The sequence below is a fragment of the Lissotriton vulgaris genome, chromosome 7 (assembly GCF_964263255.1).
Source record: "Lissotriton vulgaris chromosome 7, aLisVul1.2, whole genome shotgun sequence".
NCBI lineage: Eukaryota > Metazoa > Chordata > Amphibia > Caudata > Salamandridae > Lissotriton > Lissotriton vulgaris.
The window spans coordinates 1,678,058,082-1,678,084,000 of NC_141695.1; the positions used below are offsets into that span (position 1 = coordinate 1,678,058,082).

Here is a 25,919-nt window from a genome sequence, read left to right on the forward strand (position 1 = left end):
GTGAGAAATTTACTGAACATTGCATTCTTGTCTTTCTGAAAATTGGTCAGTGGGAAGGCCAGAGGGGGAACGTTGATTGGTGCAACTGGCGAGGGAGATGTGCAGTGTAGTAAAGTGCTGAAGAGGGCAAAGACAAGGAAGGTTTTAAGAAATTTGATGTTTAAAGGTTTTGTTTGAGTGAGGACTTTTAAAGACCAATTACTGGAGCCGGACCAATATAAACTAAAACTTGGCTGTGAATTGGAAACGATGGAATAATGAGATTGTTAGAAAACTCAAACACTGAGGAATGTGGAACTAGTGTATATTAGTGCCTGCACCTCAGGGTTATGCACACCACTTTCTAGTTTTATGTACATTTCCAAACCTTCACTGAAATTGTGATTCTTGAAACTTCTCACAGCAGACCAACACCACTTATAATGTGCACCATCACCTGACGTAATTGTGTACCACCATCATGTTGTCAGGCTGCTATGCAGTGTTTAATTATTGAGGTTATTCATCATATAATTTATTAGTAGAATGTTTTTTATTTTGATCGGCACAAGACTGTAATGTATGTTCATTTCTTTCCGTACTGTATGAGGTTTGTCACCCTATGTAACTGCTTGTGTTTTAGAGTCGCAGAGCCCACAGCATTGACTTGAAGGGGACTGTCCTGATATTTGATGAAGCACACAACGTGGTAAGATGTTTACATTACCTTCTACAAGTAGAGAATGGGTTGACTGCTGGTTTGTGGACAGTCTCTAAGCCAGGCGGAAGTAAAAAAACCAAACACCCATATAATCTTTATAAGTCGAGTCTACCTGACTGTACAAGCAGTCTGGTTGCAAAAGACCTATCGACAGCTTACCAATAACTTATAGTGGGCTTAAAGATCTCCCGTTGCATACAATTGATTTACTTTATTGTCACTTTTATTTGCTTGCTTCTAATTTGGTGACTTGGCTTGTGCATCTTGTGCTTATCCCCTCCCCGGAGCATAGCCTGTTTACTTGTAATTTTTCAAGCTCAATTTTTAGGGAACTTCTTTTTCTTTTTGCTTAAGCACTCAAGGAGAATGCATATGTTTTCCAGCTATCTCCTTTTGTGATTCAATCCCCACTTTCCACTCCAGGTTGCTTTCTCTTGTCCATGTGCTTCACTCCCCCATGCAGCTCTCTATTGAAGGTGTGTTTTTCTCGCTCCTCATCTTATGCTCCATGATCTCCCTCGCCTGTGTGCATATGTGGTGTTCTCTCCTGCTGGTCCTCTCCCAGGCCGTCAGGTGCTGCTTTGCCCCTTCCTCCCACATACTACCCTTGCCCCCTTCTCTCTCCACTACCCAACATCGGATTGGTATACAAAAATTTCACTTTAATGCTTTTTTACGCGGTAATGCTTTCCTATGGAGAAAGAAAGATATACTGCATACAGGTAGTTGCGATCGTATTTCGTGGGACCCTTTTAGGCCTTAAGGTGCTAGGGGTCAAGGTCACAAGATCCACCAGCAGTTTGCGTTTACCTACCCTGCAGTGTCCAGGTGCTGAATGGGTTGGTAGCCTTGCGTGCTACACATTAGGCAAAGGGGGAGGAGGGGGGCGGCCTAGGAACAGACTGCAGAGCGAGGCTTGAGAACTAGTCCGGGAGCTCCTATAGGGGGGTTTTGTTTGTGAGGGTCGTGGGAGCAAGGGGCACAGTTTGTGTTTGTGGACTCAGGCTGAAGAACTCGGTTGCAGAGGGATTTCGGCCTGCTGTTCCCGTGCATCAAAGGCATTCACAGCTCTCAGTAAGACCTGCAGAAGGGCATAAAACAGGACAGCTTGGCCACTGTCTGTGCTGGCCTCTGCAGTGCTGATGTCCCCTGTCAGCTGGTCGGTCTTTGCGATGTTGGAGTCCGGATTGGACTTTATATAAGCTTTGGTTGCTGCAAGGGGTCTGGTGCCCCAAGTATTGGTCCAGGGCAGTTCCTGAGGGTCCTGGCGCCTCCAAACCTGGTGGGAAGTCTGATCTAACCCTCTGAAGCACAGTGTCCTCCTCCTGGGTGACTGTTGCGTCGGTGGACTCTGTGGTCAGCAGAGCGTTGAACTGGGCATTTAATCTGTGCCTGCAGGTTGCAGGGAAGTGGCTCCTCCACTTCAGGGGAGATGCTGGCTGGTTGGTAAAGTGCTGACAGCCCTCGGCGGCTTTTGGAGAATGCACAGCTGAAGGACGAGTTGGGTTCTCCGCAATCGGGATAGGAGTAGGTAGTAATGGCTTAGCGCCAAGTCTGAAGGAAGACAACAGGTCTTGCTTCTTCCTTGTTCTCTTCTTTTTTAGTCAGGCATGTCTGAGTTCCTTGTGTCAGGGGTCAACTAAATACTGAATGTAGGGTCGATGAGGGGAGTGAAGGGTAGTAGCCAACAGGTTATTTACCATTGGGGTCACTGCGCCCCCTGTATGACCACGTCCTGTGGGGAGTGGGTATAACCCTGTCCCAGAGGTCCTAATTCCACTAAAATTAAAGTGATGGAACCCTTTTTCTGTGGAGCACATCAGGCAGCTCACATTATGGGTGTGACTAGCCCAGTGGTGCAACACACCTACATCTTTTAGTGAAGAAAGAGTGGCCCCTTAAACCCAAAGGAATAGGGCACTGTACAGTGAGAAAAAATACATTCCCTTTGGGTAGAAAAATGTAATCTAACCGTCATTCAATCAATATGCCACATATAAACCCAGGTATTACACTTGTCTAATTCACTTGTCCACCATACAGAAGATTGAACCATATGAAACAAGGAATAACAAACACTGAAAATAAAAAGTTATACATTCATTTATTAATCTTAAAAAGTTGTTGTCAGTAAAAAGAACCACACAGTCAATGTACATTATACCACAGTAATACTAAAACAATTTTTTTTTAAATTATTCTGTAACACACATTAAAAAGAGAGTAAAGAAAAACATAGACGAGCACAATATGTCTTTGGTACATGCATAGCTAATTTCCTGTCTGCCCTGGTGCCAAATGGGCCTCAGGGCATGGGGTGGCATCTCTCAGGTTTGGGGGAAGCCGGGGTCACATATCCAAGGCAGTAAGGGCTTTGAAGCCTTGATATGCTTAATCACAAGCCATCCTGCTAGAGGAGGTGTGAACACTTTCCTCTGGAGCAGGCATTGGTTCTGGCCTCAGAGTGTGGGGTCAGAAACATGCCTGTGGTGGCAGGCTGGGCGATACTAGTCAGTCAGCACACAAAGAGGCTGGTAGGGGTTCATGGGGCACCTCTAAGTTGCCCACTGGGTGTGTTTTAATAAATCCACTACTGACATCAGTATGGATGTATTAAGACAGGGTGCTTGATACCAAACACCATAGGTTTCAGTAAAGCCATCATGTAGCTGGGGAACTCGTAATGACCTGTGCCCAGTACATATACTTAAGATGGCTTCCCTCTTCACTTGTACTAGCTAGTAATTGAAGTAGTCAGCACAAGGACATATCTGCTAATGCAGATAGGTTCTCACATGTACCCTGCCTTACGGCTAGAAGGACTGCTCTAGGGGTGACTTGCATATATTGCATGCACTGTCTGTGGGCATGGCACACAGGGTGTGTGCCATGTCATAAGTTCATATTTGTTTGCCATTTCCTGCAGCCTGCAATGGCTGTCTGCATGAGTTTGGTGGTGGGTTCCTTAGGGTGTCACGATATATGCTGCAGCCTTTAGGGTACCTCTTTGGTATCCATGCTCTACGTACCAGCGGTGCCATTTACAAGGGGCTTTCAGAGGTGCTAAAGGTCCTGCCAATTGGGAAACAATTGAACAGTTCCCTTGTTATAGGGAAAGAGCATTGGCACTGGGGACCTGTTTAGTAGGAACCCCTTCAGTCAACATTGAAGCAAATACCAGGTAAAAAGTGGGGGTGACCATGTCAAAAAGGGGCACTTTATAAGAGTGTTTGTTTTAACCCCTTCGCTGCTCATGACGAGCTCAGCTCGTCATGCAGTACACTGGTCATGGGCTTATGACGAGCGGAGCTCGTCATGAATTAATGTATTTCAAGCTTTTCCAGCACAGGAGGGGAATTGCCTTAGCAGTCATGTGGTTAATAGGATATCATTATTTTGGTGGCTATGGAGACCCTCTGGACTTATTTTGCTTCGGCCGCAGTGGTGATTGCTTCCCTTCTCACCGGAATTCAGATTCACCCAGCTATTTGGACACAAAATGCTGTGATAACCATGTGCCACCTATCTGTGCATTGTACTGAAGCCCTCCTGAACTTTCTTACCCTCTATTCCATAGGAGCGCATGTGTGAGGAGTCTGCGTCCTTTGATATTACACCATATGACTTGGCCTCCGGGATAGAAGCCATTGGCCAACTGTTGAAAGAGCAGGCTGAAGGTTTTCAGCAGCATGACGACCAACTTGAGTTCAACAGTGGATCGGGCCCGACAGGTTTGTTTAAAATGCGCTCAAATACCGCACTCCGCAAAAGGAAACCTAGAGGCTGAGGGCCGGGATAGGTAGTTATTGGCAAGGAGAGAAGCTGCATTGCTGTTCAACTGACAGTGAAACAGCTGATCAATTGGATTTTAGGTTCTTCGATACATTTTAGAGGTGTAGCATAGTTGGTGAATGGGTGGGTTGCCTTAAGGGGGTCTGTTCAGTATTTATTTATTTATATTCTTATAGCGCGCCTGAATCAGCCCCGAAGGGGTATCTCCGCGCATAGCTTCTGTGTGAGTCGAAAGAACTAATTGAGGGGAATGGCAGTATAAGGAGCAGAGGAGAATTAGTCTTGGGTAAATAGGTATGTTTTTAGTTTTTTCCTAAAAGAAAATAGATTAGAGATGTATCTCAGTTGTGGTGGGAGGGAGTTCCATAGCAAGGGGCCTTTGAGAGAGGGTGCTCGGCCACCCTGTCTCGCTCTAGTGACTTTGGGTACATGCATCAACATGGTGTTGCTGGAGCGCAAAGTACGTCCAGGAGAGTAGGGGACAAAAATGTCTTTTAAGTATTTGGGACCGGACCCATAAATGCATTTATGCATTATGCAGCAAAGTTTGAAATTGACCCGTTGTTGCACTGGAAGCCAGTGAAGGTGGGAAAGGAGAGGGCGTGACGGGGTACGGGGGGGAGCATTCAAGATGAGTCTTGCTGCGGTGTTCTGCACCACCTGCAGTCTGCATAGTTGTTCTTGGTTGGCGGAGATGAGTAGACCGTTGCAATAGTCTACCCGCCCGAGTACTAGTGCCTGTACCAGCGTTTTCCTGTGGATGTCTGGCAGGAAAGGGAAGATGCGCCGTAGGAGACCAATTATTCGGAAGCATGTTCCCGTGACTTGGCTGACATGGTCTTTTAAAATCAGTGTTTGGTCCAGGCGTACTCCCAGGTTTTTGATGGTCTGTTTGGGTGAAGGAACAGGTCCTAACTCAAGTGGCCACCAATCCGGGGACCAGAGCAGGGTGGCCCCTCCAAACAACATGACTTCGGTTTTAGTCACGTTGCATTGGAGGAAGTTCTGGGCCATCCAACCTGCCACAGCTCTCATGCCATTTTGAAAGGATTGCATGACTGCAGGTGTGATAGTTTGGAAGGGAAACAACAGCTGGGTGTCGTCAGCGTAGGAGATTGGGGAGAACCCGTAAGATCTTATATTCTCCGCTAAGGGGGCCACATATACGTTGAATAACGTGGGGCTCAGGCATGAGCCCTGTGGCACACCCTTAGTGAGCTGCCTACAGATAGATTTCAAGTATCAAGTGGCGCTGAAGGAGAAGAGCAACTCTGTTCCTGAATTGCAAATAGGCACCCACACATATGTTTGTCTTCCTAAAGTTGCCCTGCTCCAGCAGAGTCTCACCAGCTTCCCGCCCTGTATATCCGTGTGCTCCGGTTCTGGTGAGTTGGGCGATAGTTTCGGTGAATATCTGCCCCCTACGTTGTATAGTGGTTTGTTTTATGAAATTGACTTGTGCCTGTTTAATCTAGAACAAAAACCACCAGCCCCCATTAGAGATCCCTTCTCAAGGGACCCTATTGATATTTCATGTCCCTGCTTCATCAGTGGAATGTCAAGCCAGGAAGTGAAAGGCTCTGAATATATTCCACACTAAGGAGTTGTCAAACTCCCTTGAGTTCTTTTCCTGGTAGCATGTGCAGCTCTTGCTGGATCTGCTGTCTTTTGTTTTTGTTTTGAAGCAGTTGAAAAAGCAGGAGTCAGGGAACCAAAATCTCTGGCCACTGAGCGAGATCCTGGTATTTCTGGAAATGAAAAGGCAGCTTAATTTGATGCACATTTTGAGCCATCTATATAGCACTGATTGTGCTATTAGTAGTAACAACTAATAGTCTCTTTTGGTAGCAGGGAAGGTTATGAGCCTGTGAATAGATGAGACCAAGTGATATGCTTCGGTTCTGTCGATGTCCACAGTTGCATTGTACTGTGCTCTATTGTACTCTTGTGTTTACCATTAGTTGTTGTAAGAGCCCCATTTACTGCTCCTTCCTCCTTTGCCCCTTTCCTATGCCATGAGTGCCTATATATAATGTTCTCGGCTCAAGTGATTCCGTTTTTCCCCACAGGCCTCAACATGGAAATTCAAGACATAGCCAAAATTAAGGGTAAGGTGTTATTTTTATTTTTTAATTTGTATTCTTCGAGTCATATTAGGTCTGTGCAGAACCTTTACCGCTCATTTAAGGAGAGCTGCATCATGTGCCTGCAGAGTTGGAAGTGTCAGCTGGTGGGGTTAAGTGGGAGGGAGAGAGTGGTTGCTAGGAGAAGAAACCAAATCAGGGAAACCCCTCAAGGTCTTTATAAAGACAAAATGATAAATAAAACATGTAATGCCTTTAGATGGCTTTCCCTGACTACATTCAACAGGTTCAGGGTCAGTCCAAGTTCTCTTAAGGCCAGGCAAAAATGCCTTGGGAACAGCAGAGAAAAAAGGAGTTCCCAAAAGAGCAGCTACAACTCTTTTGCTGGGTAGGAGGCCTTGGATGGTGCCAAATAGTCTCTATAACCTACTATCACAAAAATCTACATAGGGCACCAGAGGCATGATTCTGTCTGCATCCTTTCACTGTTATGAAAGGATGCAAAACCATAAAAGCATCGGATCAGAAAGGAGCACGTGAATCTATGAAAGATGCCAACACTGGAGGTAAGTAACTTGTTTCATCTTCAGCACTGGGTTTTTCATACATTCACATACTTGAAGTAGAATAGCATGCATTATTCCTCATGTAATCCATAAACGTGACAATCATAATATACAGTAATATTTGAAATGGATAATCTATATGTACATATATAAAAGCAAGAAGAGGTTCACCTTAATGAAACACATGACGCAAAGCTGCCTGGCCAACGGCTGTTCCTCCTGTAGTGTCATCATCCAAGTAGTATGGTTTTGTAAATGTGTGCAAGGCTTCCTAGTTACAGCTGTACAGATGTCGGATAGAAAAACCTCAGCATAAAGGGCTGTAGTGGCCACCATTGGCTGATATACACACACCTTACAGGAGGACCAGCCATAGAATTAGACACCTTACAGGAGGACCAGCCATAGAATTAGACAGAACATCAATCCATCTTGCTGTTCCTCGATTTGAAAGTGGGTGCCCTTTTCGTGGGTGGCCGAATGCCATGACAGCTGATGCGATTGACGGAAGAACTTGATAAGATCAATGTATAATGTTCAACCATCTGTGGGTTTCCAAGGTATGCTGGGCTTTCTCTGTTCTCTTGGTTGGATTCTTGAAGAATGCTTTGATCATGACGGGTTCATTTAAATAAAAGTCAGAAGGCACTTACAGAATAAATTTTTAATTGATGCGCAGGAGGACAATGCCCATATGGAAGCCTAAGAAAGAAAGTTTTTTCGTGAAGGTCTCTCACCCTCCTAAATGATGTCAAGACCAACAAAAGAGCAGTTTTCAATGTCACCAATTTGTTGCAAGCTTTGTGAATTGGTTTGTGTAGTGTTTTCATTATTTGACCAAGAAAAGTATTTAATTTGCTGGATCTAAAACTTATCTTGGTAATAAATGAAACCACTATATGAACCGATCAATTGACCAAGAAAAGTGTTAAGCTCCTGTGTGCAGAATGGGGAGCATACTGAAGGGATCTCCCCAAACAGTCCCCTAAGGAACTTCATAATGATCCTTGTGGACATTGTTAAAATCAGGACATAGCTGCCAAGCAGACCCTAACAGAGGCACATTTGAGTCTGACTACAAGTTGCAGGAGACATGGGTGTAATTTGTTGCATTTGAATCGATATTGTGGGGGCAACCATTATACTGACACAAGGTACAAAAATACTTCAATTTTTGCTTTACAAGTTCTGGTGGCAGAGTATCCTCTGGCCCTGGAATATCTAGCTGTGCAGACTCCAGGTGTTCAGGACCAATGCAGATAAGCTTAGGGAGGCAGGGTTGTCTTTGTGTATTTAACTGTTCTGCTTGGAGACTGGATTATGACATGTCCCTGGGGTACTTTGGAGAGGTAGAGGAGGTTGTGAACCCATACAGTTCGTTACGTTACAACGTATGCCTTTACAACGCATAGCTTTACACCGACTTGCTGTCGGGGGTGCGCTGGAAGTTGGAATAGTATAATTTACTATTCCAACTCCAATGTGTGCAACAGTAGGGAGGGTTTTGGAGTTAACTCCAACACCTTCTACCCCCTGCAACAAGCTTTTCGCGTTGAAACGACATGCGTTGTAATGGCATGCGTTGTAACGCTTCCGTTGTAAAGGCTGTTTCCCACCCATACTGATATGCCAATGCAGTAGCAACGGAGATCAGCCTGCAGAATTCCCTTTTGGCTTTGTTGAGGAAAAGTGAATGCAAAAGTCTTGTAATATGAAATAAAAATGCACCACCCCCCTCAACCCTGAATGCCATTGTTTACTTGCCTTGTCTGTTTCTCCAAGGAGCAAGATACCCCTATAAAACCTAGCTTGCTATGAGGCGGAGTCAGCTGAGAATACTTATTGTCAGACTACTTTCACATGGTAACTCTTCAAAAAGTACTTCCCCCTCTTGCAGCAGGGCGACTTTGTCTACCCTAGATCTAAAAGACGCCAACTTTCATATTACAATTGATCCTGCTCATCGCAAATACCTCAGGTTTGTGATAGCAGGCAAGCATTACCAGTTCAAGGTACTTCCATTTGGCATCACCACAGCCCCCAGAGTGTTTACCAAATGTCTCGCAGTAGTAGCCGCTCATCTCAGAAGACAATGTATACATATTTTCCCTTACCTGGACGACTGGCTTATCAAAGCGGGCACTTACCAGAACTGTATACTACACACTCAGACCACAGTACATCTACTTCATCAGTTGGGTATCACAATAAATGCACAAAAATCTCACCTGTGTCCAACACAAGTGCAATCATATCTGTGACCTTCCGTCAACACTGTCAAAGCTCTAGCCACTCCCAATGTAGCCCGGATGCACAATATTCAGGACACAGTATTACACACTCAATCCAATTACTCATTACCAATGTAGTCTTCATGCACCTGCTGGGAATGATGGCATCCTGCATTGCAATCGTACCTCATGCAAGGCTTCACATGCGTCCTCTTAAGAATGTCTAGGGCGTCAGTGGAATCAATCACAGGGTCTATTAACCAATCTAGTGTTGGTAGACAGCCGCACCCATCGCTCTCTGCAGTGGTGGACCCCTCAAAACTTAGCAAAAGGGTGGCCTTTCATAGACCCGATTCCACAGACTATACAGACAGCAGACGCATCGTTAACAGGTTTGGGCACCCATCTTCAACATTACACAGTACAGGGGCTGTGGTCAGACAATCACAAACATCTACACATCAACTACCTGGAATTTCTAGCAGTGTTCCTAGCAATCAAACCTTTTCTCGCCCAACTTGTAGACAAGACTGTCTTAGTTCGCACAGACAACATGACAGCAATGTACTACCTCCAGAAACAGGGAGGGACACTGTAACGGGCGCGGGAGTGATGGGCAGGAGGCGTGTCTTAGTTTTCGTAGGCTTTAATGTGGAAAAAAGGTAATCTGTACACGTTTTTCGGGTAGGGACAGTTTGACGGGGTGAGCGGCTTCTAAAGGCTCGTCTGCTTCGTGGTTTGTCCTTCACGCCTCTCCGATGTCTTTCGGGGCTCTGTCGAGTCGAGGCTCAGTCGATGTCCGTCTTGCCTCTCGATAGAAACAAACACAGCAAGTCGTGAGGAAGGTGCTCTATAGGTACAAATGCTCAGGGGAAAAGGAGTGAGGAAGCACAAAACCCGTGTCACACTCTCTCTAAGTCCGGCCTGTGAAAGGGGGGGGGGGGGGTCTGTGCTCAGGGAAAGGGATACCGGGACAAGGGAATACCCAAGACTAATTGGTGGAAGCGCCCTTCCTTCCAACCCAGCCCCTGATCTTACTCCGTACCTGGGCTAGCCACACACCTCCCCCGGGTGTGTGGCTGGGCGGCTCATGGGGACGTTGGCCTCCTGGCTGAACCTCGGTCTCAGGCGCCGCTTCTCCACAGCTCTCAGCTTCCTCCGATCGTCTCCTCGTCTCCGCAACACTCCTCAGCTCTCTCCGCTCCTCTTCCTTCTCCTTCCACACGTCTCCACTCCGGGTGAACAAGCACACCGGCTTCTCTGAGACTTCCGCATTTGACGCATCGGCGTCCTCGTGTAGCCCCGCCCATTCGTCCTCTGACTGGAATTTAAAGGGCCAGTGCAGTTCCATCTCCTCGTCCCGAGAGCCTATTCCTCAGTCGATATCAGGCAAGTCGTTCTGTGAAGGGCAAGAAAGAAGAGGGGTATGTTTGGAGAGTTCTTGAAGGGTCCCCGCATCTTGGTCCGGAGGGGTACGCCGGTACACCCCGTTACAGACACATTCTCTCAAGCTGTAACGTCTTGCACAAAGCATTGGGCGAGTCACCACAAAATATATCTCCTACTAGAACGCCTTCCAGGAGTAGACAATCAGATTGCAGACCTGCTCGGCAGACAGGCAGCAAGTGCACAAGTGGAAAATTCATCCCCAAGTTCTTGTTCCCTACTTTCAAAAATGTGGATTTCCACAAATAGATCTGTTTGCCACAGTACATAACACAAAATGCCCAAACCGCATCGAGGGCCCCACACTGAGCATCCAAAGGCAATGCTCTATGGACATATTGGTCAGGGATTTTTTTTTACTCTTTTCTGCCTCTACCATTAATTCCATTACTGGTTCGGAAGCTCAGACAAACGTCCCTCAGATTGATCTTAGTAGCCCCCACATGGACTCATCAACCTTGGTATGCAACCCTTTTAGAACTCTCGGTGGTTCCAGATCAAAGGCTACATCTCAGGCCCTGCCTCCTCACTCAAAGCCATGGAGAAATCAGACATCCAGATCCCACGGAACTCATCCTAGCGAAGTCATAGAGTTTGGTTATTTACAACTACCACCAGACTGTAAGAATATTCTCAAAGAGTCTAGAAAGCCAACTACTAGGGCATGTTATGAAGCAAAATGGAAACGTTTTGTTGTCTATTGTAACAACAACAATATCAATCCACTTCATGCTGCTGTACAGAACATCATTTGTTATCTGTTGCATTTACAGCAATTGTGGATTAGCTTACACATCCATTAGTTTACATTTAGCAATGGTAGCTGCATACTTGCAAAATAGATAACACTTCTCTCTATTCAGAGTATCAGTGATTAAAGACTTCATGGAAGGATTAAAAAAGGGTGATACCACCAACAATTCTCCCTGCTCCAGAGTAGAACTTGAACATAGTCCTTACTAGGCCAATGGGTCCACCTTTTGAACCAATGCACAAATGTCAGTTACAATTCCTAACATAGAAGGTTGCTTTCCTCATAGCGATAACCTCACTAAAAAGAGTTGGTGAACTTCAGGCATTAACTATGCAAGAGCTTTTCTTTCAACTTCACAAAGATAAAGTGGTTCTTCGTACCAATCCTAAAGCCAGTCCGGTATATATGGAAAGACTTGAAGCCCTTGTACATGTTAGAAAGCTGTCGCCAGGACCATGCACTTTGTGAAAATCCATGTTGCTGATCAAAGAGTAGAACCTTGATCTGATAATGGTGCTTGGCTCTCTCGAAACACTTATAACTGCCATACTTGAGGTGAGGTGTATATGAAAGTAAGCATCCTGCAGGTGTATGGAAGCTATAAACTTCCCTTCATGTAGTAGGTTTAACGTTTCTCCCAGTGTTTCCATTCTGAATGATTTTTTTCCAAATCTTTGTGCAGCTGTGAAATGTCCAAAATAAGACACCACTCTCCCAATTTCTTTTATACAAAGCAAAACGTGGTGTAGCCCGCCTTTCTTCCCTGGGATTTTATGACTAGTTTCCAAGCCCCTTTAATAAGCAAAAACAGTATCTCTGCTTGCAAACTTTTTAGATGTTTATGAATATGTTTCTGCAGCAGCTTGTGCGAAAACGTGAGGGTATGCCTGTATTTTACTCCAGTTTAATACCCGTTGGCGAGTTTGACTTATGCCTTCTTGCGATTGTGCATAGAAGGCAGAAATCCAACCACCTAGGTTTCCAGGTGGAAGAGGAGGAGGAGGAGACTAGGTAACCAAGCTGAATCAAAGTAATTGGCGGCATGATAAATTCTGCAACTGAAATCTTACAAAAGAACCTGCAGCACGACGTCTGGGAATGGTTGAATCCTATAGGAATCTATGAAACATACCAACTCTGGAGAACTGCAGTGAGGCTCAGTGATGTGCTTCAATTTCACTGCAAGTAACTTGCCCTGAAGCTTGGTGTGCAAGTGTCACAGACGTTTGTTACATTATTCCTCATGTTTTATACATATCCTTCTATGGCTGCACACTGAAATGTGTGATCCTTGAAGAGATAACAATTCCATTTAAGAATTGTAATTTGTTACTAACTTACCGTGTCAATTTCTCCAAGGAGCAAGACACCCCTATAAAAGCTAGTTCGCTATGAGGCAGAATCAACAGCAAATTTGTCAGGTCTCAAATATCACTGTCATGTCCACACAGATGTCAAATTCTAAGGTGTTTGAGGATTGCTCATAGGTATATGTGTGCCACGATTATTTAAGTCTATACCTGGAGCTCTGCGTTCCACCAGTGCATGGTATGTGCCCTTGGTACCCTAGTGTGTGTGCTTCACCCTTGATGGATCAGCTTTGTGCCTTGATCCCGATTGGATCAGTGTGTGTCCTGAGCCCCGAAGTGCACAGAGTATGACATACATCCCGGATGAATTTATATGATCTCTTCTCTTCTTCTCCCTGAAGGTATTCTTCATTCCTTGGAAGCAGCTATTGATGCAGTTCAGCTGAAGGATGGACGAGGAGTCACTAAACCAGGAAGGTGAGTAGACCTCCTGCCATGACTTACCTAAAAATGTGAATCCCTTGCCCAGCAGTTAACTAGGGAACTGGCCATGAGTTCAATGTTGATGGTGCCAGTTGCTCTATTTGCCAATACATTATTCCATGGGGAACTTCCAGGGCACTGTGATTTTATTCTGGAATACGGGCCTATGTAGCTTCATGTGTTCCACAGAATTATCAAGAGGGTTTTTTGCCCTTGTAAGGATGGAAATGTCCCCTTCATGATGACATGGACCGCTGCCTTGAGTGTCCCAACTTCATTGATATCTAGATCCCTGAGACTGATTTTCAGTGATGAGCGAACACGGGTCGTGTGTGCGCCGTGGCCTAGGCCTGTCTCCCAGTATTGCAGTCTTTTTAAACTGGGAGGGGAGTACCAAGCAGTACCCTTGTGAAGGTAGGGGCAGCTGGCCTTACCTGAAGATAAGTGACATATGCACGGGGGCAGGAGCATATCCACTTTTGTTTTCAGTAGAATTCGTAATGTGAACAGGCATGTTCGAGGCATATGAGCTGCAGATCGTACACTATGCATTAGATCGCCACCTGGTGTTGGGCTCGGATGATTGCAGGTTGTTGTCTTCTTGGAAGAAGTCTTTGTAGTCACGAGATAGGTGACTCCTCCCTTGGACAATATTTATTTTATTTGTTAGATTTATAATGCGCATGGCTGCCCCAGCAACGGAGCGTCCCAGCGCAGATCAACAACTCCTGGACATTAACCGCGACAACCAGCCTTAAGCTGGAAAAAGCCAGGTCTTAATGGCTTTCCGGAACGCAAGATGGTTCTGAATTGTTCTAATTGAACCGGGGAGCGAGTTCCAAAGTTGCGCAGCCAGACAGCGGAAGGAACGACCACCCGCTCTGGCTCTCTGGATGCGGGGAGTGCATACAAGTACTGCGGTGGCAGATCTTAAAAGGCGACGGGGGTGTAGGGCTGCAGTAATCCCCTCAAGCCCACCGGAGCCTGTGGTGATAAGATCTTATGCGCTAAGCAAAGCGTCCTAAATTGGATGCGCTTTGCTATTGGCAGCCAATGAATCCTCTTTAAGACATGGGAAACTGAACAGATAGAGGGGAGAGCCAGTAGCATGCGAGCAGCCGCCTTCTGTGCCCCCTGCAAGCGCTTAACACTGGCTTGGTTAGCGCCTAGATAAAGACAGTTCCCATAGTCTAATCGCGACAAAATGGTCTCCTGTAGAATGAGTTGGCGAACTTTCGGGGGGAAAAAACCCAGTAGAGGTTTCAAGCCCCTCAGAGCGCCAAAACATGATCCGGCCACAGCTTTCGATTGGGCGTCGAAAGTTAGTTCGCTATCGAACCAGTACCGAGATTTTTCACGGTCTCCTTGGGAGCCGGAGCAGGATTCAGCTGGTCCGGCCTATAACTCTCAGATCACATCCCTCGGTCTCTTCCGAACAGCAGGATTTCGGACTTGCCTGCATTCAACTGCATTACAGAAAAAAGTGGTCCGAGTTTTCGCAGTTATTTCTAAATATTCACAAACCCGATCACATCCCTTCCTTTCTTCCTTCACTGAGAGCACTATCGCTGTGATGTCTTGAAAATTATGCTTATATACTTTAAAAGAAAAAAAGTTACTTTTGTGATGCAGCAATTCACAATGAACACGATTGTAAAAATAAATACAATCATATTTTGAATATTGTAAGCTTTATTGTTCACTCTGTTTAAGAATGCATAATGTTACATATATGTGGTGAACGTTTTTTCATGTAAAAAGAGCTGAATATTTAGAAATAACTGTGAAAACTCGGACCACTTTTTTCTGTACTGTACTTAGTGACCCAGGTCCTCGAGTTTTTTGGGGTTTACCCTGTCTAAACTCAATGCATTCAACTGCAGGCAGTTAGCTGCCATCCAGTCCGCTATAGCGGCAAGATCCTCTTTGAACTTCACCAGCTTTGTGACATTTTTTTGGGAGAAAGCGATCACCAACTGGGTGTCATCAGCGTTTGATACCAGTGCCAAGCCCCTATCCCTTGCCAATACAGCCAAAGGCTGAACGTAGATGTTGAACTATAGGGGACTTAGCACTGATCCCTGCGGTACACCTTGGCGTAAGGCAAACTCCTGTGACTGAAAAGACGGAAAATGCACTTGGAAAGACCTACCTGCCAAAAATGACCGGAGCCACTCCAAAGCCAGATCTCTGATGCCAATATCCCGGAGGCCACGCAGGAGAATTGCATGAGAGACCGTATCGAAAGCGGCGCTTAGATCCAACAGGACCAAGGCCGCTGAGTCTCCCACATCCAAGGTCGCCCGGATGGTCTCCGTGACCACTAGTAGTGCCGACTCCGTGCTGTGTCGAGCCCTAAAGCCATGTTGGGACGCGTCAAAGATATCATTCTGCTCCACAAACCTGGCGAGTATGGCATTCACATGTGATTCTGTGATCTTGGCCAGAAAGGGCAGTTGGGAAATTGGGCGGAAATTGGCTGGCTCGGTGGAGTCCAGCGTGGGCTTCTTTAGCAAAGGAATGACCTTGGCGTGTTTCCAGGCCCTAGGAACGCACGCTGAAGTCAAAGAAAGATTGACCAAGTTAAAATTCAGCGGAGCAAGGCATGGGTGGAATTGGCGAAAGTGTTTCGGCGTCAGGGGGTCGGCTGGAGAGCCAGATTTAATTTTAGAGCACAGTGCCAAGAACTCGGGCTCCGTCAGAGACGGGAAAGAAGCCAAGGAATTAGTTCCCCTTAATCCCGGAAACCGCACCTCAGGCCCCCCCTGAGATGGATTGGGGGTGGCTAACCCCTGATAGATGTTGTCAACTTTATTCACAAAAAAAGCGGCCAGCTCAGAGCACTTTTTGTCTGACGAGATCATAGAGGTTTCCATGGCTCCTCCGCTTTTCATCTTCTTTAGAACAGCGAAGATGGTTTTAGCCGGATTGGAGCTGGACATGATTTTATCGGCCACGAACTTGGCCCGGGCTTGATGAATAAGCTTGTGGTAGTGCTGGATCGCGGCACAATATTTCCGTTTTGCCGCTGGATCGTAGGAGCGCCTCCATGCTCGTTCCAGCTGCTTACAGCCCTTTCTGGCCATGACCAGGGAGTCGTTGAACCAAGGTTTTGACGGCCCGCGAAATTTCCCTCCCAGCCTGGCCGGAATACAATTATCCAGCCCAGCAGATACCCATTCATTGAATCCAGAATTCGCCATGTCAATATCCTGTGTCGTCTGAGGCCTGTGACTAGCCAGCCAGGTCGCGAGGCGGCCCGTGTCTAGCTCATGCCAGGGGCGCTTAAGAATGGGGGCGGGACAGATAGCCTCCCCTTTGACTAGAAGTTGCAGAGTGAAGGGGACCAGAAAATGATCGGTCCAGACCTGCGGGACGGGCAAAGATACTGTGCAAGAGCTTAAGTTTGAAAAGACGGGGTCCAGTAGGTGACCGGCCGCATGCGTGCCGGTTTGCACTAATTGGATTAACTGGAGGACCTCCATGTCAGCCAAGAAACTAACAATCTCGGAGGACTTACAGTCCTTAAGATGAAGATTGAGGTCCCCAAGAACGGTAAATTGGCCATTTTACATGCAAAAAGCGCCACTTTATTAAGTACATCCTCTCTAAAGGGACCAGAAGGGCCAGGCGGGCGATAGATTAGGAGGCCAGTCAGGAAGAAGTTGTGATTCAAAGCAATCTTAAATAGGGCGCTTTCGCATCCAGCAATGCTCTCTTTACTCAGGGAGCAAGTATAAGCTTCCCGAGCAATAATTGCAATGCCCCCACCTCTGCCTGTCTCCCTGTGAATGCTATATAGCCTATAACCTGTAGGTAGAGCCAACCAAGAACAGCCGCCAGGTCCGGCGTAAGCCATGTCTCAGTTAGAAATAAAACATCAGGATTTTCCTCCATTAAAAGAGTAAAGACCTCACCGTGGTGTTTGGCCAGGGATCTGCAGTTCAGGCTTAAACATTTTACCACTATGCCCTGTCCTGTGTCGGCATGTGGGTTCCTGGCCGGGAGGTGACGAGCACAGTGTGTGCACTGAAAAGCCCCCTCGCAAGGATCCCAAATACGAGCCGGGCACCCGACGTCCCACGCCAGGAGTTCATCTCGCGTGTAGGAGATATTGGTGCTGCCGGCAGGAACAGGGGTCCTGCCGTCTGGCGACGGCCCGCGCGGACGGGCGCAGACGGGCTTGCCTTAGGCGCGCGCGCGTCCGCTGCGCGGGCGCCTAACTGACGTCAGTTATGATGGCCCCAGGAGGCAGGCGAGTCAGCAGTCACTAGTCTGCGAGCTCGCCTCCTCACTCAAGATGGCAACCACGCTCCCTCCCCTATCCCCAACAGTAGGTTCCCGAGAGAAAGAAGCTGCCGAGCGAGGTAGGAGAAAAGGAATCGTGGGCCAAATACTATTAAAAACACACAAACCCTTTCACACAAAAAAATACACAATTTAAAACTCAAACTCGTAAATTCAGAGCGCGAATAGAGTTGCTCCCGGCTCACGCCTCAGGAGTGTAGTGATGCGCGGGCGCTCATTCACGTCTTTTATGGTGGCCCCAGGAGGCAGGCGAGTCAGCAGCCACTAGTCTGCGAGCTCGCCTCCTCACTCAAGATGGCAACCACGCTCCCTCCCCTATCCCCAACAGTAGGTTCCCGAGAGAAAGAAGCTGCCGAGCGAGGTAGGAGAAAAGGAATCGTGGCCCAAATACTATTAAAAACACACAAACCCTTTCACACAAAAAAATACACAATTTAAATTTCAAACTTGTAAATTCAGAGCGCGAATAGCGTTGCTCCCGGCTCACGCTTCAGGAGTGTAGTGATGCGCGGGCGCTCATTCACGTCTTTTATGGTGGCCCCAGGAGGCAGGCGAGTCAGCAGCCACTAGTCTGCGAGCTCGCCTCCTCACTCAAGATGGCAACCACGCTCCCTCCCCTATCCCCAACAGTAGGTTCACGAGGGAAAGAAGCTGCCGAGCTGCTGCGCATGGGCATCAGCTCCATCCTTGGATTGTTTTTTTCCGCCACTGGGTTCGGATGAAAGTTTCTCCGCTCCGGCCAGAAAAAGATTTTTCAGCTACTTCGAAGCGAGAACTTACACAAACTTGCAACAACTACCTTCGACATCGAATACAATGCTTTTCGATGCCATCGTTTCCATTCCGGTCATCGAAGTGGGCCGTTAGGCCTATCGACGCCGTGCGGCCTACACCACATGGAAAGAACTCCGTTCAAAAGATGCCCGGTATGTCAAGCAAAGTTTCCACATAGCGACCACCACAAGATTTGTAACCTCTGCCTATCGCCGGAACACGATGAGTCAACCTGCACAGCTTGTGCATCCTTCCGATCGAAGAAAACCATCTGGGATCGGAGAGCACGTCGACACGAGATGAGGAGATCAGCCCCGGTACCGGAAGACATCTTCGACGAAGAGGTTCCCCTCGTTCCTGAAGAAGACTCACCTGATCTCCAGATTGTATCAGAGGCAGACGACTCAGATGACTCCATTCCATCGGGTCAGCGCGTGAGTACTCCTGCCTCTGCACCACATACACTGCCCAAAACGAAGGCAAAGGTCAGCACTCTGCCCAAAGGGCCCAGTCGAGACCGAATACATGCTTCAAAAGCCCCGCTCTCCAGCCCGGCTCCGAAGAAACAAACTAAGCCTTCTAGTGCTTCAAAAGACACCTCTGCGCCGACACCGAGGTCAAAAGACCCATTGGCACCGAAGCCAAAAGACCCATCGGCACCGAAGCCAGAAGACCCATCTGCACCGAAGCCAAAAGACCCATCTGCACCGAAGCCAAAAGACCCATCGGCACCGAAGCCATAAGACCCTTCGGCATCGAAGCCTAAACCAGTACCGGCACCGAAACATAAAGACATGCCGATACCGAAAGAAGCACCGGCCCAAAGCCTGATTCCGAGGTGCCCAAATCCTCGAACATGCCTATGAAGCCAAAAACAACACCTTCGGCACCAAAAACTTTGCCACAGGACGTTAGAACACCTCCCAAGGCTAAAGACACACTGCAACCTCCTCTGGAACCGAAATAATCGACTCCCAAGAAGGTTGTAGAGCAGGAAGAACTTTTTAGACCAGATCCTCGACAAAAGAAGATCTACATAGACCCAAAACAGGTCATGTAGGTGCTACGCCTCACAAGAAGAGACCAGCAGATGCACCACCTTCACCTGTGGTCCCTGCCAAAAAGAAGGACTGTGCAACATCTCCTATGCACCCTTCCTCTCCTACACCTTTCTATCCTTCTTCTCCTGATCCTCCTCGCATATCACCTCAAATCTCTCCTGCACATTCTCCATTATCATCACATTCCCCACAGCAGAATGATGATGAATACAATTTCTCAGGAGCGGCCCCCAGAATCTGGAACTCTCTTCCCCCGAGCATCAGAAAAATTACAAACATTGCAACATTTAAGAGGGAAACTAAAATCTTTCTTATGAGTAAGTTCCTTCCATAGGCAAGACTATTCACCATCTAAGACTTGGCACTGAGATGATTATTATTAGATAATAACTAGGGAAATATATAGAAATTCACCAACGATATGATGATACCAGCGATCGGCACGATGCCAACTCTGGGTCTGGAGAAGATAGTGACCTAAAGAAAAGTCACTAAAAACATTCATATTACGGAAAGAACTAATACATCTATATATTATAATTAGTCCCTAACAGACCGCAGAGCATTATATATTCCTGTTTAAACATGTACCGGTCCTTATTTATCCCGATATGGAAATAATCCAAACTAATTTCTTTACAGTCATATTTTATATTATATATGTTGTGTTTTTTAACCTGCTCCATTTGTTGTTAAGCGCTCTGATACCCAAGGGTCATGTTCGCGCTATAGAAAACTTTTCAATAAATAAATAAATACATTTGGATGGAGGGGAGGACATGCAAGACCCTGATTCATACCTGGTAGATGAGTGTGTATGGGATTTTTCAAACCCAAAACATGTGCCTGCATGGGATTTTTCAAACCCACAAAATGTGCCTGACATCCCCGAACCTCAGTCATACCCATCAAAGCCTTCCCCTCCAGAAGATACCATTGGTTTTGGGCAGCTCTTAAACAGAGCTGCGGTTTACCATGGGGTCCCTATGCATTCCGACAGCATAGAAGAAGATTTTCTCCTAGATACCTTTGAGCAGTCTAAGCGGTCTGCTCAAATTCTTCCTATGATCAAGGGGGTTATAAAACACGCTCCAGAGGTATTTAAAGACCCTGTACGCTCTAGAACAGTGGTTCCCAAACTTTTGACACCTGAGGGCCCTCATTGAGTCACCACTGGAAGCCGGGGACCAATTTGTAGGATTTAAATTTCAAACATTAAAACAGTAATTTGGGAAAAAATTAACACACATGTGCACACAAAACAAATACTCAAATTACTAATGATTATAGGGGCATATTTACAAGCCCCTATCACCATAGGAACATCACTTTTTGAAACGTTCTTGTGGCGATAGGGGCTTTGCCTTATTTACAAGGCAACGTTAAGCCACTTAACGTGGCTTAACGATTCCTTGTAAATGAGACCCCCCGTTCTCACAATGCTTAGCGTGAAAGGGGTGGGCAGTGGGTGTTGCAGTGGGCGTTTCCCCTGCAATGCCCATTGATTTTGATGCTGCCCCCTATTTACAAGAGCAGCGTAAATGGGAAGTAGCGCCAAAATTAAGACCAGGGAAAACCTGGTCTTAACTTGGCGAAACAAGGAGAAATGCTTCATTTCTCCTCGTTTTTGAAAATCGCCTTGGATTGTTTATGTTCTGGAAGGCGACCCTTCCTGCACTTCAACAATCTTTAAAAAATATGACATTTTATAACTTCCATGCGTGCTGCATTAAGCAGCACACATAGAAGTGACAAAATGACATTTCAAGATTGTTTATGTGCAGGAAGGGGGACCTTCCTGTACATAAACAAATCTTCCCCAGTTAAGTATAGCGCCAGCGCAGGGGAAACGCAGGGCTGCACCATATCCTTGTAAATATGGTGCAGTCCTGCGTTTCTGAAGTAATAGAGTGTGTTGTTAAGCCATGGAGGCTGGTCTGGAGAAGCACACACTCAGGATTCAGAACATTACACAGTGGTTACATTGACTTTAACAATAAAAATGTATTTCCACCCAAATAAACCTTTTTTAGAAGCATCGGGATACTGAAAACATGTCACTAACTTGTACCTTGCAGTTTGCAAGCAGCTGTTTGATGACCGTTTTTTGGTCACTGTGCTAGATTACGATTGTCACTTATGAACTGCACTGTAACAAAAGAATCTCTCTGACAAAAGCAGTAACCCACTGACCTATGCATATCAAATACTGTTTTTTAAAATGCATGGTAGGGTTAATATGCAGTAGGCATATTAACCCTCTGTGCTACATTAGTTCAGTCACAGCTGCCAGTGGACAAAACTCTCATGTCTCTCCAACAGGGAAATTAATTACTGTCATTATCTTGACACTTTTATTGTTCTTTGAAAACGTCTAATTAAACAAGATACTTTGCAGTGCTTTTAAAACTGCTGCCTGCGGGACCCCCTGGGACCCCTGGGAGTCCGAGGACCACAGTTTGGGAAACACTGCTCTAGAATATTAAACCCTAGAATAGAGAAAAAATATAGACCAGCACCCACAGATCCAGTCTACATCAAAGGACATTCATTAGTTGTGGCCAATGCTAGGAAGAGGGCAAACTCTCAAACTTCTGGCGAAGCACCCCCACCTGACAAAGATTCAAAAGTAATTGACGCGTCAGGTAAGAGAATAGCTGCACAAGCTACAAACATCTGGCGTATAGCAAATACACACCCCCTCCTCTCTCGTTGCGATAGGGCTCATTATGACCAATTAGAAAAACTACTTGAGCACCTAGCTGATCAGTATAAAGATCAAGAACATGACCTTATACAGGAAGGCAAGTTAATATCCAATGCCTCAATAAAATGCGGCTTAGATGTCGCAGACACAGCATCTAGAGCTGTAAACACCAGTGTCATACTCAGGAGACATGCGTGGTTACGCATTTCAGGGTTTAAACAAGAATTGCAAACCACCATTTTAAAAGAACCATTTAATCAGAACCAGTTATTTGGCCCAGAAGTAGACACTACGCTGGAAAAAATGAAGAAAGATACAGACACCGCAAGTCTATGGGGGCTTTACAGTTCACACCAGCTAGAAGCTCCTTTCGTCGCTCCTCGTACAGAGGAGGCTCCAAACAAACTGGAGCAGACACTACAACATCTTTCGAATACCAAACATCCTCTAATAAGGGATACTTTAGGGGAGGATACAGAGGCAATAATAACAAAGGAAGAGGTCGCGGTAACAACAACGACCGATCCTCTTCCACCACCAAACAGTGACTTTCCTCTGCTCCCCCCACAGCATTCCACTCCTGTAGGGGGCAGATTAAAACAGTTCCTACCTGTCTGGAACTCCATTACAACAGACAAGTAGGTAAGACAGACTATCCAACATGGCTACTGCCTAGAACTTACAGCAACCCCTCCACACATACCTCCCAGGCAGCATCCAATGTCTACAGACCATCTGACTCTGCTTCGACAGGAGGCTGTATCATTTCTACAAAAAGATGCTATCCAGATAGTGCCTTTAGAAGAACAAGGAACAGGGGTTTACTAGCTGTACTTTCTAATTCCCAAAAAGGACGGAACACTAAGGCCAATTCTAGACCTCAGGCCTCTCAACCATTACATACAATCAGATCATTTTCATATGATCACTCCGCAACAAGTGCTTCCACTGCTGCACAAGGCGACTTCCTTACAACACTTGATCTAAAGGCCGCCTACTTCCATATACCCATACATCCTGCCCACAGAAAGTATCTAAGGTTTGTACTGGAAGGACAACACTACCAGTTCAAAGTCCTCCCATTCAGAGTGACAACAGCTCCAAGAGTATTCACAAAATGTCTAGCAGTGGTAGCAGCACATCTCAGAAGACAACAAATACATGTCTTCCCTTATCTAGACGACTGGCTCATAAAAGCCAAGTCATTCAATCAGTGTGTCCAACACACACATCAGACAATTCAAACATTGCACGACTTAGGGTTTACAATAAACTACACCAAGTCGCACCTGCAGCCTTCGCATGTACATCAGTATCTAGGAGCTACAATAAACACGTCTACAGTCCTAGCGTATCCCAGTCCAGCCAGAATACAGAGCATTCAAGCCTTAGTCACCATTTTCAACACCAGCAGTCTCTGCAAGCCAGGGTGTTTATGAGACTAATAGGCATGATGGCATCTTGCATCTTCATAGTACCACACGCAAGATTGCAAATGCGCCCATTACAAGAATGCCTAGCACAACAGTGGAACCAAGCTCAAGGTCAACTAACAAACCTGGTGTTGGTAGACAGCCGCACGGATCGCTCTCTGCAGTGGTGGAACACCAAAAACTTAACAAAGGGATGGCCGTTCCTCGAGCCAGTTCCACAAGTAGTGCTCACAATAGACGCATCCCTCACGGGGTGGGGAGCCCATCTCTTACATCACACAACTCAGGGCCAATGGACCAATCAACAAAGACTGCTTAAAATCAACCAACTAGAGCTGCTAGCAATATTCTTAGCACTCAAGACCTTCCAACTTCAGGTACAAAACAAAGCTGTCCTAATCCGGACGGACAATATGACAGCCATGTACTATATACAAAAACAGGGGGGGGCACACTCTCTGCAATTGTCCCAACTTGCACAAAACATTTGGAGATGGGCCATTCCTCAAAACATTTATCTGTTAGCGGAACACCTTCCAGGAGTTCACAATCAGATAGCAGATCTGTTGAGTCTGCAGTCACAACAGATTCACGAATGGGAAATACATCCACAAGTTCTTCAGCCATTCTTCCAAAGGTGGGGGCACCCACACATAGATCTGTTTGCCACACGAAAACGCAAAATGCCCAGCCTTCACCGCCAGGTTTCCACACCCACTGTACGAAGGCAATGCAATATGGATGAACTGGTCAGGCAGATTTGCATACGCTTTGGATGAACTGGTCAGGCAGATTTGCGTACGCTTTTCCGCCTCTCCCACTCATTCCATTAGTAGTGCGCAAGCTCAGACAACAGTCTCTCACACTGATCCTAGTAGCTTCCACATGGGCACGCCAACCGTGGTTCACCACACTACTAGATCTTTCTCTAGTTCCACATCAAAAGCTACCGCTCACACCCTCCCTGTTAACATAGAACCATGGAGAAATCAGACACCCAGACCCAAACCAACTGAATTTGGCGATCTGGCTCCTGAAGTTCTAAAGTTTGCTTATCTAAACCTACCACCAGACTGTATGAACATCATTAAAGAGGCTAGGAGACCCACTACTACAGCGTGTCATGCCGCTAAATGGAAAAGATTTGCCATTTATTGCAACAATAATCAAATTGATCCTCTAGATGCTTCCATCCAAAATATCATTTGCTACCTTTTACATTTACAAAGGTCTAATTTGGCATATTCTTCCATACGCCTGCATCTTGCAGCAATTGCAGCCTATTTACAAAACAGGCAACATCTGTCTCTCTTCAGAGTACCTGCAATCAAAGCATTCATGGAAGGATTAAAAAGAATAATCCCACCAAGATTGCCACCTTCTCCTGTGTGGAACCTCAATCTTGTCCTTACAAGACTCATGGGGCCCCCTTTCGAGCCGTTACATAAATGTGAACTGCAGTTCCTAACATGGAAAACAGCTTTCCTTGTAGCCATTACTTCTCTCAGAAGAGTAAGTGAGATACAAGCGTTCACTATACAAGAACCATTTTTTCAAATACATCCTAACAAAGTGGTTCTTAGATCTAATCCAACATTTCTTCCAAAGGTTATCACTCCTTTTCACCTAAATCAATCCGTAGAGTTACCAGTGTTTTTCCAAAACCCAGACTCTGTAGCGGAAAGGGCTTTACACACATTAGATGTTAAGAGGGCGCTCTTATACTATCTAGGTAGAACTAAATCCTTTCGAAAAACAAAACAACTGTTTGTATCTTTCTCTCCTCCACACAAAGGCAACGCCATCTCAAAGGGTGGGATTGCAAGGTGGATGGTAAAGTGCATACAAATATGCTACATTAAAGCTAAACGTACATTGACAGTTCCTCCTAAAGCGCACTCTACTCGCAAACTAGGAGCCTCTATGGCTTTCCTAGGAAATATACCCCTAGAGGATATATGCAAGGCAGCAACATGTTCTACACCACACACATTCACCAAACACTATTGTGTTGATGTGCAAGCCAAACAGCAAGCTGCTGTAGGCCAAGCTGTCCTTAGAACTCTCTTTCAAACTACTGCAACGGATACAGGTGACCACCGCTAACGGAGACACTGCTGCACAATCAATGCATAGTGTACAATCTGCAGCTCATATGCCTTGAACGGAAAATGCTACTTAGCAGTATGCATCTGTTCTTGGCATGTAGAGCTGCAGAGTCGTACACGCCCTTCCGCCTCCCCGGGACTTGTATCCGTTCCAGTTTTTCA

At 46.2% G+C, this 25,919-nt stretch overlaps 1 protein-coding gene across 1 annotated transcript in view; it reads left to right on the forward strand.

Moving 5' to 3' along the window:
• The window catches only part of RTEL1 (regulator of telomere elongation helicase 1), a 236,175-nt gene that overhangs the window by 15,677 nt on the left and 194,579 nt on the right, over positions 1-25,919 (forward strand). Inside the window, exons 6-9 of the mRNA XM_086932747.1 lie at positions 623-688; positions 4,278-4,431; positions 6,562-6,600; positions 13,285-13,360. Coding sequence (XP_086788873.1) covers positions 623-688; positions 4,278-4,431; positions 6,562-6,600; positions 13,285-13,360 — 335 coding nt within the window. The remainder of the gene's footprint in view (positions 1-622; positions 689-4,277; positions 4,432-6,561; positions 6,601-13,284; positions 13,361-25,919) is intronic.